General features: G+C 35.3%; 1 protein-coding gene across 1 annotated transcript; it reads left to right on the forward strand.

The window, feature by feature from the left end:
• Positions 1-1,308: 1,308 nt before the first annotated feature.
• On the forward strand, positions 1,309-17,179 carry LOC113229763 (circadian clock-controlled protein-like). Its single transcript, XM_026463445.1, has 5 exons — positions 1,309-1,449; positions 9,899-10,121; positions 12,238-12,368; positions 15,539-15,694; positions 17,007-17,179. The coding sequence occupies exons 1-5, from the start codon at positions 1,374-1,376 to the stop codon at positions 17,177-17,179; spliced, it is 759 nt and encodes a 252-aa protein (XP_026319230.1). The 5' UTR covers positions 1,309-1,373.
• The last annotated feature ends 1,410 nt before the right edge of the window (positions 17,180-18,589 follow it).

The following is an 18,589-nucleotide window of genomic DNA, read 5'->3' on the forward strand; positions in this document are numbered from 1 at the left end:
TTGAAACCCGGGCGCTTGACCATCTCCGGTTCGGGCTGACTGCCACTGACAAGACTAAAACAAATCCAAAAAACCTTTTGAAGGCGAGAGTGATTATGCTTATTTAGGTGTGCATGCCTTACAATTGACCTTATCGTTACTTTCCATCAGGTGAAATGAAGGTGAAAATGGGCACTTATTTAAAAAAAAACTAACGTGAAAAGAAATTACTTTGACGAGGAACAAGTATAGGATACTTTAGCATTGTTACGTGTCTGACAAGCTAGGTAATCGGTACATGACGAGGTCTCGGGTTTGATTCCTGGTTGACCAATTTGTGATCTTTTGTTTCAATCTTTTCTAAATTAATTTTGGACTGGGTGTACTGGGTCGTGCCCCAAAGTTACATTCATTGCTCTGGAATTCACATGATGGAAACTGACGATAAAGTCGACGATAGAGTATACACACCTAAATAATGCCTATTCATTTTCGCCTCTAAAAGGCGGAGAACTCCACTTCAAAGCCGTTCACCATACAAATGTAAAAGAATCCTTGGAAAATCCAGGGCAAAGGTGCAAGCCCTGCCTACGTCTAGTCCCCGATGATGGAAAGTGGAAGGCGGAATTAAATCATGTAATTCCAACGCACACTCTCCTTCATATACCCTGTAGAATACCAATAAACAGATAACTTTACGGCGATGTGGCTATGTTCAAGGCTTTGGAACTATGCCTCTACCAAACTTGAGTCAGATATGAGCCTATATACGTTTTCAAGCAGTTTTGGACTTTGATGATCATAATAATCGAACATATGGATCATAAGGAAATAGAAAAAGTGATGTAATTCATCTTTTCGTAAAAATATCATTATCGATAACCCTTTATACGTCCCACTACAGGGCACAGATCTCTTCTGAGGAGTGAGTTTAGGCCATAATCCGCCACGCTGGTCCAATGTATGATGTGTTCGTAAAACATACATTCTAATATTATTTCAAAATAAACAAGCGCGTGTCTTAGTGAATATTTTATTCACTAAGACACAAGCGATAACACAGGAAATCTTGGATGAAAAAATAAGGCCGTCAACATTAAAATCGCATTTGTTAGTGATAATCAAGTAACTTGCATTTCCCAAGTAATCTCTTTTTGATATATCTCATCAAAGAGAGGAAATTTGCTTTTCTGTACATACATAGCACTTAACGTAACAATCTAAATTTTATGAAACGTTTAGTCCTATCCGAACCGGTTGTCTGTTGCCAATGTCAGAGCCCTAACTCATAATACAAAATGTCTTTCCATATAGTTGTTGCATCAGTTCCTCTGTGGTCAGAAGCGCTATCGCAGCCACACATAGTTAAACCGAATAAAAAAAATCGATTCAAAATGAAATCGATCGTGATATTCGTTTGTGTATTCCTATGCGTTCTGCTTTTTAATTGTGGATTTGCAAAATTAGCTCGTAAGTTTTGATCATTATTCTTTAAAAAAAATGAACGTCAGAATGAAAATTGTATCTAAACCTAGATGCCGGCCGTACTGCCACGCAGAAGTCCCAGGTTCGATTCTTGGACCGAGAGTAATATTTTATTTCTTATAAATTTGGGTGTAATTTTTGGTTGTCTTTGTTTGTGTCCATGGCACCCGCGACACAGAGTTTTCCTAGTGCGGGCCTATGTTGAGTGTGTATGTTTGTGTGCGTTCTTTTGCACTCATAATGTTATATATAAATCGTATTTAAGTTGAGAAGTTCAATAAATTTTATCGAGTTCTTACATTTTCGCAATTGTTACACATAGGAAATGAAATTTTTCCGGATTTAAATCGCGTATATTTGTTTTTTCAAACAAACTGACATTTCGGGTCTTTACAGGTCCCATGGTCACGGTTTACTGAGGTGGTACAGTCATCAACCGGTTATGTCCAATATTAATGCAAACCATCCTATTTTTTTCACTATAGTTACAAAAGTTATTAATTAAATACCTTGTTTTTAATTTCAAAAAGAAACATTCCAATTTTCGCTACATTACGTTTTTACAAATTATTTTATTGAATGAAATTTGATAAAATACAATTTATTATTAATTAATAATCGAATAGAAATTAGAATAAATTAAAACATTAATTAGTACTGCAGTCTTATGTCTGTTTGGGATTTTTTATTAGAGGAAATACTGGATCCCAAACTGGTGGTACGGAGAAACCATCTTCCCTGTTGAAATTAGGATGTTTTTTAATTTCAATGGCCTCTCGCAGCATCCTGGGTAGATAACGGACTTCTTTTGCAAGGACCTGGGATTTGTCAAACTTCATTGAATATGTAGGTTTGTCCACAACATACTCGCAGACTGCAGAATTGTTTACGCGAAAGTGTTTGATAATATATATGAATAAATTTCCGTTCAAACAAAATACCAAAACATAAAATTTTTACTAGTTAAGACTAGTCAAAATTTTATGTTTTGGCTAGTCTTATATTTAGATTGTAGGATCCAGTCATTTGTAAGATTCGTACTAAAAATAATACGTAGACATTAATCTGTTGATTTTATTTAGCAAGGAATTTCAGTGAGATAAAACTAAATGTACGAAGTATAAAACAAAAGCGAGGCGCTCATGGTGGGATTCCGTACCCTTTACATAATTCGGTTAATTAATTATAGGGTGATGTTCTAAAACTTACTTTGACGGCGTTTACCTGGAGACTGGAGCGTTTAGCATACTTGGGTCCTAATGTCTCTTTTTATGATACCAAGCGATGGAACGCAGTGCTTTATATCACGAATACACGATGGTCACTGCCACAGCACCCATCACCCTGAGACATAAGTATACAAGTGCCATGTGCTTGTAATTTCACCAGCGTACTTTTACCTTTTAAAACTGGAACTCGGTAATGCTGACATTAAATATTGCAATGATAAAACTAGTCAAATGTATAGTTACAAAGAGCAACCCGTAGAGTTTCTTTTTCATTATTCTCAGGGGAATCTGCCTTAATAATGAGCAGTGATACGACATATATTGCATTTTGAAATATCTGAACAACTACACTTTAATAAAATGACGACCTCGGTTGCCTCAAGGCGTACACTGTGGGCACTGGATGTGGAGCTCTGGGTTCGATTCCCGGTAGGGCCGAATTGCGAAATGAATTGCTCTACATTGGTTCTGGTCTGGGTGTTCTGGTAAGTGCCCCAGAGTGAATACAGTTCCTCTGGTACTCATAGTCCAGGAATTCACTAATTTGAGACCAAGCTGGTCAATTGGTCTTTATCGAGTACAATATTTTAAAAAAATCGTTCATCTTTTTTTTCGAAAAAAAAAATTATTGTCCCATACAAACAAACAAACTTAACGAAACTAAAAGGCTCCGAGTTGGACTATGCAACCCTAAAAACTAAACTTGTTTTTTTAGAATTAGAATAACTGTAAACAAAAAAGCAATGATCCTAAACTATTTTGTTCAGACAAGACATTCTAATAAAGGAAAAATCGTGACAAATGATAACAACTAAACATGACATTTATAAATGACAGGATAATGTTGTTATTTTAGAAAAGTGTTCGTTTAATATTTGGAGCCTTTGTTTCTTTAAGTTTTTACAGTGCTAGTCTTTGAAATAGATGTTTACATATATATCTTTATTATAGAAAATTTTCTTTTAATGTTTGTTGAATATTACGATTAAAAAATATATAATAATTACATAAAGATAGTAAATATGTTTGAGAATTTTGTTTCACGGTATTTATTAAATTACTTTGCTTACAAAATGGCTGATAAAAGGCCCAAAAATCTTTCTGTTTAATACTCAACTGAGCGAAGTATTAGTGTTGATTTGCTAAAAGCGTATGACCAAAACTATGTAACTTCAATGTTTTATAATTCACACATACTATAAGGAACGCCAAGCAGTAATGTGAGCATTATCGAGCGTTCCGGTTTGGAAGGGTAAGGGTGTTGGTGAAATAACAGGCACATAGGACCTGTCAACTGATGTCTCAAGGTGACATGCGCAGTGGCAGTGCCCCTAAGATCTTTGCGATGTAAATCTCTGAGTGACACTGTGCCTGTTTTATCACCAGGTTAGCAGACTTGTTTGTCCCGTCACTTGGTAGTATAAAAAAAATGAAAAAAGTGTCACTTTTGCTTCGCTCAAATCTCTTGAATTTTTTTTAAAATAATGTGCTAGGTAAGTACCTGATCTCAACCAGGGAATTCCGTATACTATGAATACCAGCATCAAGTTAGAAAAGTTAATTTCGGAAATTGGTCCTGTCGGAAGTCAAACCCGGGACTTCCCTATCCAGCATACATAGTACAAATCTTTGGACCATCGGGGTCATCGGGATGAAAAAATATTGTAATAATAAAAAAAGTCTGAACTGTATTATTCTGAATTTCTCGTAATTAACTACCCATACTCATCTCTTTATTGGGGGCTACTGTTTTACAACACGTTTTTTACAACAATGTATTACTATAGCAATGGGAATATTTTTTATTCAACTCTTAGTTATATATGAAAAAAAAAGTATTATTATTTCTGTAGCAAAAATGAAACTTGTTCATACAAGTTTGAGGTGATGGTGCATTTGCGTATTATTAAGTCCAATTGTAACATAAAGCAGAAGACACATTTGCTAAAGAGTTTCCGTAACTCTGAGGGCAATACCCAGAATACCCTGTCCAGGACCAACTTAAAAATGTTCGTTTCATATATTGACCCAAATCGGGAACATACCATTCATTACCGCTGGCTGATCGGGCTCCAGGTATGGCGCATCACGCAGCACAAGCACACCCCGCAATCTAAGCCCGACCACGCGCCGCAGGCCGAGGCCGACTCCACCGTAGATAGGAAACAAGCCTCGTTAGTTATATGTTTACAATGAATATGTAAACGTTTTGACATGTTTTTTATAAGAACTATAAAAGGTGCAATTGTCCCCATCAAATCGCGAATGCAGCTATCCCACCGTTTCCATCGAGTTGCTCTAAATATTTTGCAATGAAAAAGTGACAACTTTAAAGGAGAATTCCCTAGTAATAGTAATTTGTATTGATGAATAAAATGACCCTGTAAACAGTCGTAAAATAAAATACGTCAATGTATATAAACAACCACTAATAGACATTGAACAAGCCATAAAAAACACAAAGAAAGCATAAATAGCAAACCTTCACATGATAATGTAACATAGTATAGTAATATAGTATATAGTAACATAGGTCACAAGAAGAAGATTAAGGCATATTGTCAATCCATGTACTGGGGTGGTCTATGGATTAACTATACGCAGAAGGAACTCGGCGACCAGCGCGTTCAATACAATATAATAACGAATTCAGGATACTGTTGGAACTACCGTCACACTGTAGGTATCGTCGATATTTGCCCAAGCGGAAGTAGATGCCTTTTTTTGCTGTAATTTGAAAAAAGACGGCGTCATTACTCTCTACACTGCGTTCTAGTCCTAACAGCATCCTGGATACGTTCGATGGGCGTCACAAAAAAGGGTTTCTTTTCACATTTTGTCAGCTTGATTCCCAGATGAGACAAGCAACTTTTTAAAATTTTTTCGAGTGTTGTATTACTTATTTTTAAAGTTTCCATTTCAAAATTTCATATCCATAATATTTAAAGTATAGTCGACGCCCCTTTGATACCTGAGCCACTTACCGACCATTTGGTGCTAGATAGATAAGTGTGACAAAAATTGTTAAACAAACAATCAATCTGTGAGCCTTAAAATTCATTTTATTATGACATCGTTAGTGTATAATGTTTTTGGAAACTTTTTAAGTCAATTTGATTCCCGGCCCGGAGAAATATTTGTATGACCTACATTTATTTCTCTCGTGAGTTTGGGTGTAATTTGTGGTGTGCTATGTCCATAGCACTCGCGACGCAGGGTTTCTCTGGTACGGGGTATGTTGAGTGTGTGCGTTATTATATAAAAAAACGCACACTTACTTAAATACAGAATGCTCATTTCAACCAATAAGGCTCTCAGAACCTAAAGGTCATCATGGGGGTAGATATCTTGGGACCTTCCCTCCGTAAAGCCCTTTTTATTTATTAATATATATATTATTTAGTAGCGTTCACTTGCCTTGACTTGTATGCTCTACATCGAGTCTGCACTATATTACCTACAGATAATATTATGAATACGTATTCGAAACATCGCCAAAGTCGGATTTCTTCTTTAGAGCACATATGACTCTGGCGTGGTTTATCACATTCTTATTAAATAGTTCAAAATTACACGTGAGTGAAAAACGTAAGCTAAAAGAGCCCAACCACATACTTACATACAGCCCAGCTACTTTCTAATTACAACAGAACTAAAGAAAATCTTTATATCGCACCCTGGGTGTAATAAGGCTACATCTGCAAAATTACAACTTTTCTGGATAGAGGTTTAAAGGATATACGATAAGTTTTTATTTATTATATTATAACTTTTTTATGCTTATATAGGAGAGATAAATCTCAATTATACATATATTTTTTTTCATATTATTATCGCATTATTTCGTATTATTTTTATGACTTTCACAATATAAAAGCACTTTTGATGTATGATGTGGCTTTATTATGCCAAAAGTACGATATAATATCTACTGAATGTCGTCTAATTCAATTTGCTAATACCTAATTAGGGTAAAACCCGTGTCGATAAAAAAACGTAGTAGTATATTTCACGTTGAAATCAATACTGTCACTAAGAAAAGTCAACGTTTGAAAAATGGTAATTAAAGTTTCTAAAAATTTAATTTTTTTTTTTATCGAAATTTGTAAACTGTATTGATTTTTAAATGCGATCGGAGAAGATTCACATGTGAAATTCTCAACCAACACTGGGCCAGAAAGCAGCATGCATTATCGACTCTTCCTACCTAACGTTAGCAACAGAATACACCTAAGTATATTTTCTCATAAATCTCTTCTTTATGTAGGTCCATTATACTCAGCAGTGAAATTATAAAGCATACAAAAAAGTGGGAATGTTTTAGATTTCATTGCAATACCTCGAGAATCGCAACTATTACTTTCGATATATTAAAATGTTCTCCTTTAAAGGTGTGAATTTAGGCTTACGCTACTTTACATATATGGAACTCATCATCATCGTCATCATCAACTCATTATATGTCCGACTGCCGGGGACAAGCACTACCTATTCCTATTCCTAACGCCAAGCAGTAATGTAAGCGTTACTGTATTTTGGTTTTGAATGATAAGGTTGCTGGTGAAATTACAGGCAAGAAATTACATGGGACTTATCAACTTATGTCTCATGGTGACAGGCGCAGTCGCAGTGTTCCCCAGATCTTTGCGATTTAAAGCTCTGAGTGGTACTGCAACTGCAATGGATAGGCGTGTTGCTTAAAACCAGGCACACGACGTGTTCTTCCTGTCGTTTGGTGTTATAAAAAAATAAATAAAAACTGTCGGAGCTAGATAAGTCCTTGAGTTCTCTAATGCTGTTGGCTTTGGCTCTGAAATGTAACTAGTGTTCATCACAATAGATCAGTTGATGGTCGCAGTGATGAGGGGCTGCATAGGCTCCGAATGAAGCCACCTTAATAATAATAAATAAATAATAATAAATAAGTGTTTATTTTCTATAAACAAAAATGTACAGACTGTATACAAAATAATCAAATATAAAATAAGGCTAAGAAAAATTGTACAGTGCTATTTATGTAAGCCTCTACAGCCGAAATAGGGGTTAACCTGTATCTCAGCATACAGCGCCTTACCCCACGGATAATACAAGCTTTAGCCAATTAAAGTTGGTGATCAATCCGCCTTATCCGTAATAACAGACTGCTTATTAAAGTATATCTTACAATTTTGCGTCTTTTATAAGGCATAAAACAAAAACCAATGCACCAATCCTTGACATGAACAAAAACAATAACGTCATTATTTGTCTGTATTTTAACCCATTGTGGTAAGATAATGTTTGCCCTCTATAAATATAAACACAGGTGTCTTAAACAGGAAGATGTCTTAAAATGGTTTGCAAATAAGTTCTATTCAAATTTTCAAAAGATTTTACGTATAAGGAGGTCTAGACATTAGCTGCTTATAATTAATCGTTTTTAAAGGTCAACAACGAACCATATTTATTTTCGCACAATACATCGGCTGTTGACATCACTATTTCATTGTTTATTTGTTACGTACTGAGTATGTGTCCTTATGATTAGTACGAACGTACTTATTATTGTACATGTAAGAGTGTATATTTGTAGGCCAGATGATATGAAGGTGAAAAAGAGAAGGTATAGAGTTTCTTCACTTTGGGGTTTCTTTGGTTATGGGGAAAGACTGTAAAAGGTTATCCAGTTAAGAAACCAACGCTTCGCTTAACGAGAATAAAATTGCTGTTTCATACATACATATACATTCAACGAAAGGTGTGAGAAAACTTTGTTGTTACGCGAATCGAGTAGCATCTCGATGATAAAAATATTTCTTTATTATTAAAATACAGGGTGAAATGTAAAATACTAGCAACCCCGCAGGGCTGTATTATTAACGACAACTTTTGTTCCATGACTTTTAATTATTCATCAGATTTTACTTTCTACTTTACAACCAAGTACAGATCTAAAAAATCAGTCAGATAGTGGAATAAAAACTTGAATGTCTATTTTTGGTAAATTGATTACTTTTTGTAAAAAGTCGTTAAACAAAAGTTCTTGTTGATGATATTGTTAGTATTTTACAAATAACTCTGCATAATAGTAAGAATCTCGTAATCTCCATACTTTCATATTGGCGAATGCGTGTCTAGACCCACAGAAGACGAGGCTTAATGCCTGTAATATATATATATATATGTATATGTATATGTGTATATATATATATATATATCATATCAATATCTATCTAAAACTAGGAAAATAAAAATTCACCAAACCATGGCTGTATGGTTCTGAGTCTTTGTTTTTCCCTTAACGGAAAGAATTTTAAAACAACAAAACAATAACAACTTCGCTAAAACTATCAAAAGAAAAATTCATCAAGACTTAGGTGTATGTTTTTAAGCCTTTGCCTTTTCCTGTAGCGAAAAGAATTTAAGAACAATAGCTGAAAAATTAAAATGACAAATTTAAAAAAGGTAAATTTGTTAAAAAATAGTTTAACTTGACATTTCTCCAAGATTTTTATACATTATTTTGAAAAACTTGAGCGTCAAATTTTGCAAAAAGCCAATTAACAAAAAGAAGTAGTGAACAAACCTATTTTAAACCTATTTAGACTTTTCTAATCAACTTTGTTTATCATATACTTCCCAAAAAATCCGCTAGATGGCACTGACCCTTTTTACTTAATCGCGGTGTTAAGATTTTCCCTCGAATCGCTATTGGTGACTACTTTAACCCAATATTGTTTAAGTATGAAACATCAGTACTTTTGATAAGTATCTAAGACTTGACTCCTCGTGCAAAACGACTGCCTGGACCCATCTGTTAGTTACCTTTGTATATTTTTTCATTTGTACTAGTACCGCCGGTTAGAATTGACCTGGCACCTTGTATACTTTTTAAATAAAACCTGAAGCACCGAATCTGGAAGTTTCTACTCAATTTTATGACGTCGTCAGTACGACAAAGTACTCACTCTACAGTAGTAGTTTACGAAACTATTAAGGGAAAAAAGAGTTTACGAAACAAACATACAAAAGTTATTGAAGAATTTGGTTGATAGAATCATTAAAACGCTCTCCTGAAAATTTGTTATTTTGTAGATGTCGCCTTATTCCACCAAAGGTGCGGTTTCTGTTTGTTTGTTCATTGCTTTAGTGTTTAGTAGCTTTACAGACACTGTGCGGGTAGTTACGTGATTTCACTTGAAAATGACTTGATGTTTTGCTTTCAGCCGACTTCATTCATCCATGTAATGCTGGCAACTGGAAATCCTGTCTAATTGAGTCAACTCAAGAAGCGATACCTGACTTTGTCAAGGGTATTCCTAATTTAGGAGTGCCAAGTTTGGACCCGTTTGTCATTGAGAAGTTAACAATTCCCCTGAGCGGGATTAACGTCACATTCTATCAAGGAAAAGTATCAGGATTTAGAAAGTGCATCGTGGATAATGTTATGTGAGAGTTTCCTCTGTTTTTTTGAAAAAAAAAAATCCGGATGTATTCAAGTAACGAAATACCAAAAACGACGTCCTCCGTAATGGAGCGTCTTGAACTTGGTTCATAGAGTCGCCATCTCTGAGGTCTACGTAGGAAAACTATATTTTCCATATTGTCTCGGGTCTGAGTGTTTGCATAGGGTGTTTGTAGAACCGTCGTTGTTTCCGAATTCCATAACACAAGTGCTTTATTTAACTAATTTACTTTAGGATCAGAGCAACGTATGTGATGTTGTCTAATATCTAATATTTAAAAACCTCGATTAATGAATTATATATAAAACATCAGCTAAAAGTTTAAATATACAACTTGATGTATTCTAAAATAATACTTTAATAATTACGATCAATAAATCGACTCGTCCACCACAAAAACAGGTGCATTTTTTCGTAAATTTTTGTAGCTCTATTATACTAAGCCAGTTCACGCGTATACGTTAGTTTGTTCGTAAACATAATCTTATCATATTCAGTTAATTTTAGGTAAAATTAGAAAGCAAGAACCAGTGAACATCAGTGGAAGAATATTTAGGAACCAAGAGTACGAAGCCTCCTTTCAATTATTCGAAGGTTAAAATATATAAGCTAGCCTTTGTACACTAACGTTTTAATTCTTTGTAAAAATTTGAAATTTGTTTTGTTGTGCAATAAAGTGTATACATACACATCCGTAAATGTATTCGATGATGGAGAATAATTATTTTGATGCATCAAATTTAATCAAAATACCTCAAGAACCGTACCTATTGGGCTCTTTTTAGTCCTTTCAATACATTACAATCCTTTAAAACATTACCATGTAATGTTGTGAACTTGAACTTACGACCTTTACGCAGGAGAGGTCGAATTGTGCCAAATAATTACCAGACTTTGTTAATCTTGGTGTTGATTCCAGGACAATACCTAGAACATCCAGACAACAAGCATTTTAAAAAAATTCGTCTAAATCGGAATCAACCAGAATAGACCCCGGGCTCCTACATGAAACCCATATTACTAACCGCTTAGCCGCTAATTTCGTCACATTACTTACTTGCTACAAAACAACTTGATGTTACTTTAATATAAAGTACATTTAAAATAGATAACTGTAATTACTCCACGTGTCTACACTTATACCACTCAGACTCACAAGTCAGATAAAAAATTCAAGGCGAAACATATTGGCATTAAGAGCTGTATATAAAACTTCTATCTGGATCGTTCTAATAGGAAATGAGGAAATAACATAGTATAATAACATCAAGTAGGGCAACTCCTACCTGTTCGGCGCGTAAATGCCTACACTTCGCTCTAACCGTAGGGTTGTTACACTATTATTTTAGTTGTACCTACTGGTTGTAAACAAATTAACATGTTTATCGCAGTATTCTCGGACTATATTGAAATAACCTTTTTTAGACTACTGCATCTAAAATATTTTTATAGCAATTTTTTAACTGTGTCGGTGGCCAAACGGTTACATGCTGGTCTGCCACGCAGAGGTACCGGTTTCGACTCCCTGGCCAGGAGAAATATTTGTGTGGCCTACATTTATTTTTCTCGTGCGTTTGGGTGTAAGTTTTGGTTGTCTATGTGCGTCCATGACACCCATGATACAGGATTTCCCTAGTGCGGGGCAATGAGTGTGTACGTTATTACTATTACTATTAAATTCAACGTCACATCTACCTTAGCAACTATATTTCACATGATTAACATACTTAATTGAGCAAGAGATTGTTCCTTTCCTGGAAACGCTGACGACGAGGACTTCGGATGTTTCATGTTAATCACTACTTTGGATTCACAATTGATGGTTTCGTATCAAAAATGTTTAAATACCGGTTGCATTGTTGACGTTCTTGCATAATAATTAATTGTTGCATTTGACCACAAAAAAAACAATGCTTGATTGTGAATGCTATGCATGATTTTAGAGACTACTAAAACATTTAACACGCATATAACATCTTTAATTAATTAATAAAGGTGACTGAATAGTAGCCTTTAATATTAATATTTAATGTTGTAATATATCAAGGAGATAGACATTTTAGAAACCGCCTATATGTTCTGATTTCTTTCGATTTCAGTTCAGAATTGGAGAAACGTCACTTTGTCCTAGCGTTTCATTGCAATTTGACAATCAAAGGACAATACGATGCCATCGGAAGAATTCTGCTTTTCCCAATCAACGGTAAAGGAGACGCTAAAATCAAATTGAGTAAGTTACTATCCTTAGTTGAAACTTATTAGGTTTGTTATAATGATGAAAGAGACTCGGTTTTTTAAGGCCTATTAAATAGACTTTTAACCCTTAAGACTTTAGTCATAAGACAAAACTGACGACTAATTTGAGTCAAAGTCTTTTACTTATTACTACCGCTTGCTCAGCGACCCGAAGGGTTTGTCCTCCGATACAAGTTGGCACCACTGTGCCCGGTCTTCTCAATTCTCTGCGGGCAGGGCGTAGAGATCTGTCTCCACTTCGTCCCTCCATGGGTGTTTGACAAGGACCAATTGTTGACCTACTAGTAGCCAGCGGAGTCTTAGGCATTTGATTTCTCCGATAACATCAAAGTCTTTTAACCCTAGGTTAAAACCTATCTGACTGCCACCTCATAGTCTCTGTGGTTTATGTCGTCGGCATCTCTGTATAATTTACATTTAGGAAATTAATCTCTTTCACCACGAGCGAATTATGATCATGCTTTTTTAAATAGGCTTTCGAGAAGAAGCCTAAAATGTTCTACACCCACGAGTTACTCTGTTTCAAATTAATGTAGGCACATTCGTTTTCAATAGTACGTATGCACCTAAGGAAAAATCAAGGTAAATGGAAAAGAAATCTGTTCACCAGCAAGTCACAGTCCGGAAGAAGATAAATAGTCTTTAAGATACCGTGTCGTCTTGTAAACACCGGTAGTGGAATCAAAACAACTGGATCTTACAATTTTCATTATTGTTAAGGTGTATGCGTTTTCACTGTGTATTTCTAAGCAACCGGTAGCGGTAATCGAGGTATATAATCAAAATACATTTCAAATCATAGTATCAACGTGAACAGTGTAATAAACAATACTTGTACAAACAGGTGATTGGATCCTAGTGTGATAATTATTACCTAACAAATTTGTTTAATGTGTGCACGCTAGTACAATTTCGCAGAACACTATGTTTTATAAAAAGTTTGATTTTGTGTTCTTGTAACTTTCGTAAATATCAGTTGAAATACTTTCATTTATTTAATAAAACTTTAATCTATGGTAAACTGTTACTAATGCCCGTGTGTGTATTAAAAATACAAACAATTACAGAAAATCCAAAAGAAAATTGTTTCGGTGCACGAAAGGAGCCATTGAGAAGAAGCCATTGTGAATTAAGAAGAAGAATATTGTTTGAAATGATAAAGGAATAAGATTTCAATATTAAGGAAGATTCATTGTCATAAGTACCATTATAAACAAACATCGCTTAATAAGTCCGAACCTAATCATGTCCCAGGTAACACGCAGTTTCGCCAAGAATCAAAACCCGTACCATCTATGCCAAACCCAGAATAGCAATAAATGTCGTACCCGTTTCGTCAAGATAAAAATTGTACAGTTAATACACTAGTAAAGAAAGAGAGGTCGAGCTAGCGGCTACGAAACAGTTGGTAGAAGCGATGAAATAATTGGCGCAAAGTGCAACTGCAAAGTGAAAAAACCATAGTAGAAAAAACTACAAGTGGAGTTAGCACGTCGTAACACGTGCGAGAAAAGACGCTCTAAAGTGAGCCGGTCGAGTCGAAGCCGCGCTAAGTAAAATGTGAAACAGAAATATGAAACATTGAAAGAGAAATGCACACACCTTGAACCCACTTACATACGGCTCCTAGCACGAGAAATTACAAGCCTGAGACGTCCCCTCGAACCAAAGGAATCACTGTACTACATTGGAAGCGTTAGTGACTGGCTTTCGTTCGAAGCTGCCGTTACGGAGATTAAAGTTACTTAAACCAACAATGAACTCATCTCCATATTCCGATGCTGAGTACAATGCGAAGCTCTAGTAATTGACGATGCGCTTTTAAGCACGTAACTCCCAGCCAATGAGATAATGGAAACTCTAGAGTTACACTTTGGCTGTTCAGAAATTACAAGAGGAAATCTATGTGCTAAAAGACCTGCCCAGACACGAAGCAGCTTATTAGCAAAGTTGTTTCGAAGATACGAAACTACGTTACAACCAATAAAGCACTCAACAAAGCGGTACACCTTTTAGCTTGTAGCTTTTTAACTTTTGCGGTATCTACCTGAAACAAATAAGACTCGATTTGCCGACCCTGAACTTGTCTATCCGTCAGTCTTTTTTTAAGTACAAACTTCAAATATTGGAATCGGTCTACTCAACAGAACCCATTACGCAGAAATTAAAGATAATAAACTAGAACCCTATTACACTTCAAATATACTAAGACCATGACGGGTGGCGATGAGGTTCGATTTGTAACTCATGAAAAGTGTAGATGGTTTGATCAACAATATACGCTTGACCTTATCGTATAAAACTAGCGGTGAAGATTGTTTGACAAACCGTACTTTATAACTAAATTTCCACATGGGGGTTAGTTACATCTGCTTACGCAATATAGTTGAAACTTGTATTAAAAAAAAGAACTTCAGCAATTTAGCATATTTTATTTCAAAGCTAATCGAAAATTAACAAAATATAAACAAACAAATGATGCCCACAATTTTAAATTTAGATGCCTAAGCACAAATGCGCTAAAATATTTCTTATCTGAATTTTAAATTAAAAAGGTCTTATTTATTTAGTCCCTAATTACAACAAAGTATAGCTACAACACAACGAACAATTGACAGTTTTTGGCGTACCAATCAAGATGTTTTATTGTTAAATAATAATGACAAGCAAATCAAAAGTTGGAATAAAATTATCGAAGACACAATACAGAAATTGATAACATTTAATAAAGTTGGTCTCAGGAAACTACTTCTCAAACAGCCGCCCGCAGAAAATATTTTCTCACAAATATAGGAAAATATAGGCAGATTGCGACGTGTTTTTGACGCAGCATATTTGTAGCAACCCCGGGCAGCAGAGAATCAGAATATAAAATCCTTATCGTACAATCTACCATGATACATATAAATAGATATAACGAGGATAAGTTCATAAACTTCATCAGAAGGCGAACAAGGGAAATTCTGAAACGACAAAAACATGCCGATTTTCTGTTGTTTGACAACTGTGTATTACAAAACGTCTTCTGAGGAATGTATCGCTTTATGTTTTGTAAGAAAGATATTTTGTCTTTACAACGGCAAAGCGACAGTTTTTCATTTCAATTTAGATAATTTCACAAATTAAACTTTTATTTTCTTTCAGCAAATCTTCGCATGAATGTGGATATAAATACCAAATACATCAAAGACGCGGACGGTGCTGACCACTTTGCTCTAAGGAATTACAAATATACTTTCGACTATGGCGACCATGTCTCTTTTGATTTGAAGAATCTATTTAGGGAAAGCAAAGAGCTAAGTAAGTTTTAAATAAATTTTATAAAAGAGCCTCTTTGAAATCTTTGTATGGCTTTCATAGCGGGACGGTCGTTTAGTAGTTAAGTAAGTTACCAGGACTAAAATATCGCCAAAACTACTACCACTAAAACGTTACCACGACTAAAATATCGCAAAAACAAACATAGGTTTTAAAAAATGCATGATCATACCGTATTATATTTACGATATCTATACAAATCTTATACTATACTTAAGTACTAGGAATGCAAACTTTTCTAATCTGCTATTTTTGTGTTACATGGGGCGCACTATAAGTTTCCGGAATGAATCGGAAAAAAATACTATAAATGGTCATAAATTAATTTATTATTGTTTCTCAAAATATTCTCCGCTAGCGTTAATGCACTTTTTCATGCGAAAGAAACCAATTTTGAAAACATTTATGTCACTTCTCCGTGACAATATCTGAAACATATTTTTCATACTCTTCGACAGCCTCTTCAGGTGATGAAAATCGTTGACCGTGTAACTGGTTCTTAAGTTTTGGAAATAAATAAAAGTCACAAGGTGCCACGTCGGGACTGTGATGGCTCATAAGGTCAACATTGTTCACCTTCAAAAATTCATTGGTCTGTTTGGCCATGTGAGAATTGGTATTACCGTGGTGCAAGATGCTACGGCATTTACGTTTATTTTTAAGGAATTTGTCAATAACTTACGACAAACAAATAGTCGTGTACCAATCACTAGTCACGGTACAACGATTCTCCAAAGCAATAGTAGCCACGTGCCCAATTTTATTAAAAAAGGAAGCAATCATCCGCTTAGAGGCACTTTGCACGCGCGCCACTTTGGTTGGTTTCGGCTCTTCTCGAAAAACTTATACACCCGATTGCAGCTTTGTTTTGGGATCGTAACTGTAAATCCATGTTTCGTCACCTGTCAGTTTGTCCCACACCAAATTTGACGCCGCTACGTTGAATCTGGTAAGCATGGCATTGCACCAAGTGACGCGATCCGTTTTTTGAGCCTCAGTCAAATTGTACGGGATCCACCGAGAGCACAGCTTTTTCTCACCCATTTTTTTTTTGTAGTATTGATTGTATTTGACTCATGCCTATGCCTAAAGATGCCCAAATCTCATGGTATGTCACATGTCTATAGCCAAAGATTCCATTTTCAATTGTGCTAATTACTTTTTAAATACCTATTGTTTATATAAGTGGCCAGTTCTGGAAACTTACAGTGCGCCCTATGTTTACCGAGTGATTTGATAAGTATTTGTTTTCCTAGTGGTGTTTTATTAATGTAACTCGTACTTATTTTACCAGGTGATGCTGTGTTGGCATTTCTAAATGACAATTGGAAGACTGTCGCTGAAGAATTTGGAAAACCTATTATGGATTATGCCGTCGAATTAGCTATAAATAATATTGAGAAATTCTTCCTTGCAGTACCTTATAATGAGTTAGTTCATGTACCCTTACCTGAAAAATATACGTGATTTGTTAGATTTGTAAGAATTAAATATCGGACTTATTATTTTGTTATACATTGGATTTACTGTCCCTCCAGTATAATTTCTCAAAGATCTTCAGTCTAAAAAAACTCCCCAAAACGTCACTATATTGAAATAAACGTACGTGTAGGTCTATAAGAACGGTGACACACAGTAAGTTATGCAGCGCGTCTGTGGCGATTCAGTCGCGATGCAGTCGCTAATCGTCTACCTTTACACACACGCGTGATTTGAGCAGCGACACAATCGCGGTGCACGTTTTTAATTATTCAACTTAAACTTCGTCGATGTAACCGCCTATAAACCGTAAGTGTCGCGATGCAATGGCGTGTTTGACAAACGCGCGTTTGTATCGCTGCGCTGCTGGAAGGCGCGTCTGATATCGCTTAAAATAAATAGAATCGACGTATCACGGAATAAATAATACAGTTTTATTTGATCTGTGATTATAGTAACGAACTTGAATTAAATTGCACCGAAGTACGCTTACTCATCTTGAATAAATTGACATACTAATTAATTCATAATTCAAAAGATCTTTGTCATACAGGTAATAAAATACGTATTCTCACATTCGTGAGGCAGATTCCTACGAGAACAATGAGCAAGAAATATTTAATGTCGTTATTCAAAACGAAGTGATAATAATCATTTACTTTCGGCTCAGTACTTCCCTGGACGATCTCTTTCACAAGGAGCTCTACTGCTACTAAGCTAACTTAAAAGTATAGGGTTCTATAGTAAGATTATTTACTCGCTGCAGACTCAGTCATAAATTATTGGAACGCGACAGCGATATTGCTCTTTTTCTTCCACTTACGAGTAGGTACTAGCCTTTTGTTTAAGCGCTGAGTCGTGCATTACTGCAGTCAATGAATGTTATCGATATATATAATGTTCAATCTGTAACGTTGTATAGTGAAAGTTGGAATAGAAACAAAAAATAATTTACATAGCAAGTTATTGATAATAATACGTGCCTGAGCCGTTGTATTAGCTCCGACAGGTAAAATATGGTTTTTATAAAAACTACCCATGGTGTTAAAAACAAAAAAGGTTGCGACATTTAGACAATATCAGGTAAGAAATTACTCGAAAAGTATCGCACCGATTTGTTTTTATCGATAACGGAAATGCGTATGCGTCACGTGCGTACGTCACTGATTAGGTGAGAGAGACAGTGCAATATCGTTGTCCAACTCCCATGGTTTATGACCGGGAATATGGCGAGTAAATGAGACAGATTCTAAGACAAATCTACCGAATTTGGCTATCCCACCCTAATGAACTAAGCGAGTGTATTGATCTGTAAACCTTCATACATAATAATAATATTGTTGATCGTAGTGACTGTCCAACATTTCCATAATGGTAAGATAATCCTAGCAGTTTAAA

Source organism: Hyposmocoma kahamanoa, unplaced genomic scaffold (assembly GCF_003589595.1).
Source record: "Hyposmocoma kahamanoa isolate Upper Pololo Valley unplaced genomic scaffold, ASM358959v1 62, whole genome shotgun sequence".
Lineage (NCBI taxonomy): Eukaryota > Metazoa > Arthropoda > Insecta > Lepidoptera > Cosmopterigidae > Hyposmocoma > Hyposmocoma kahamanoa.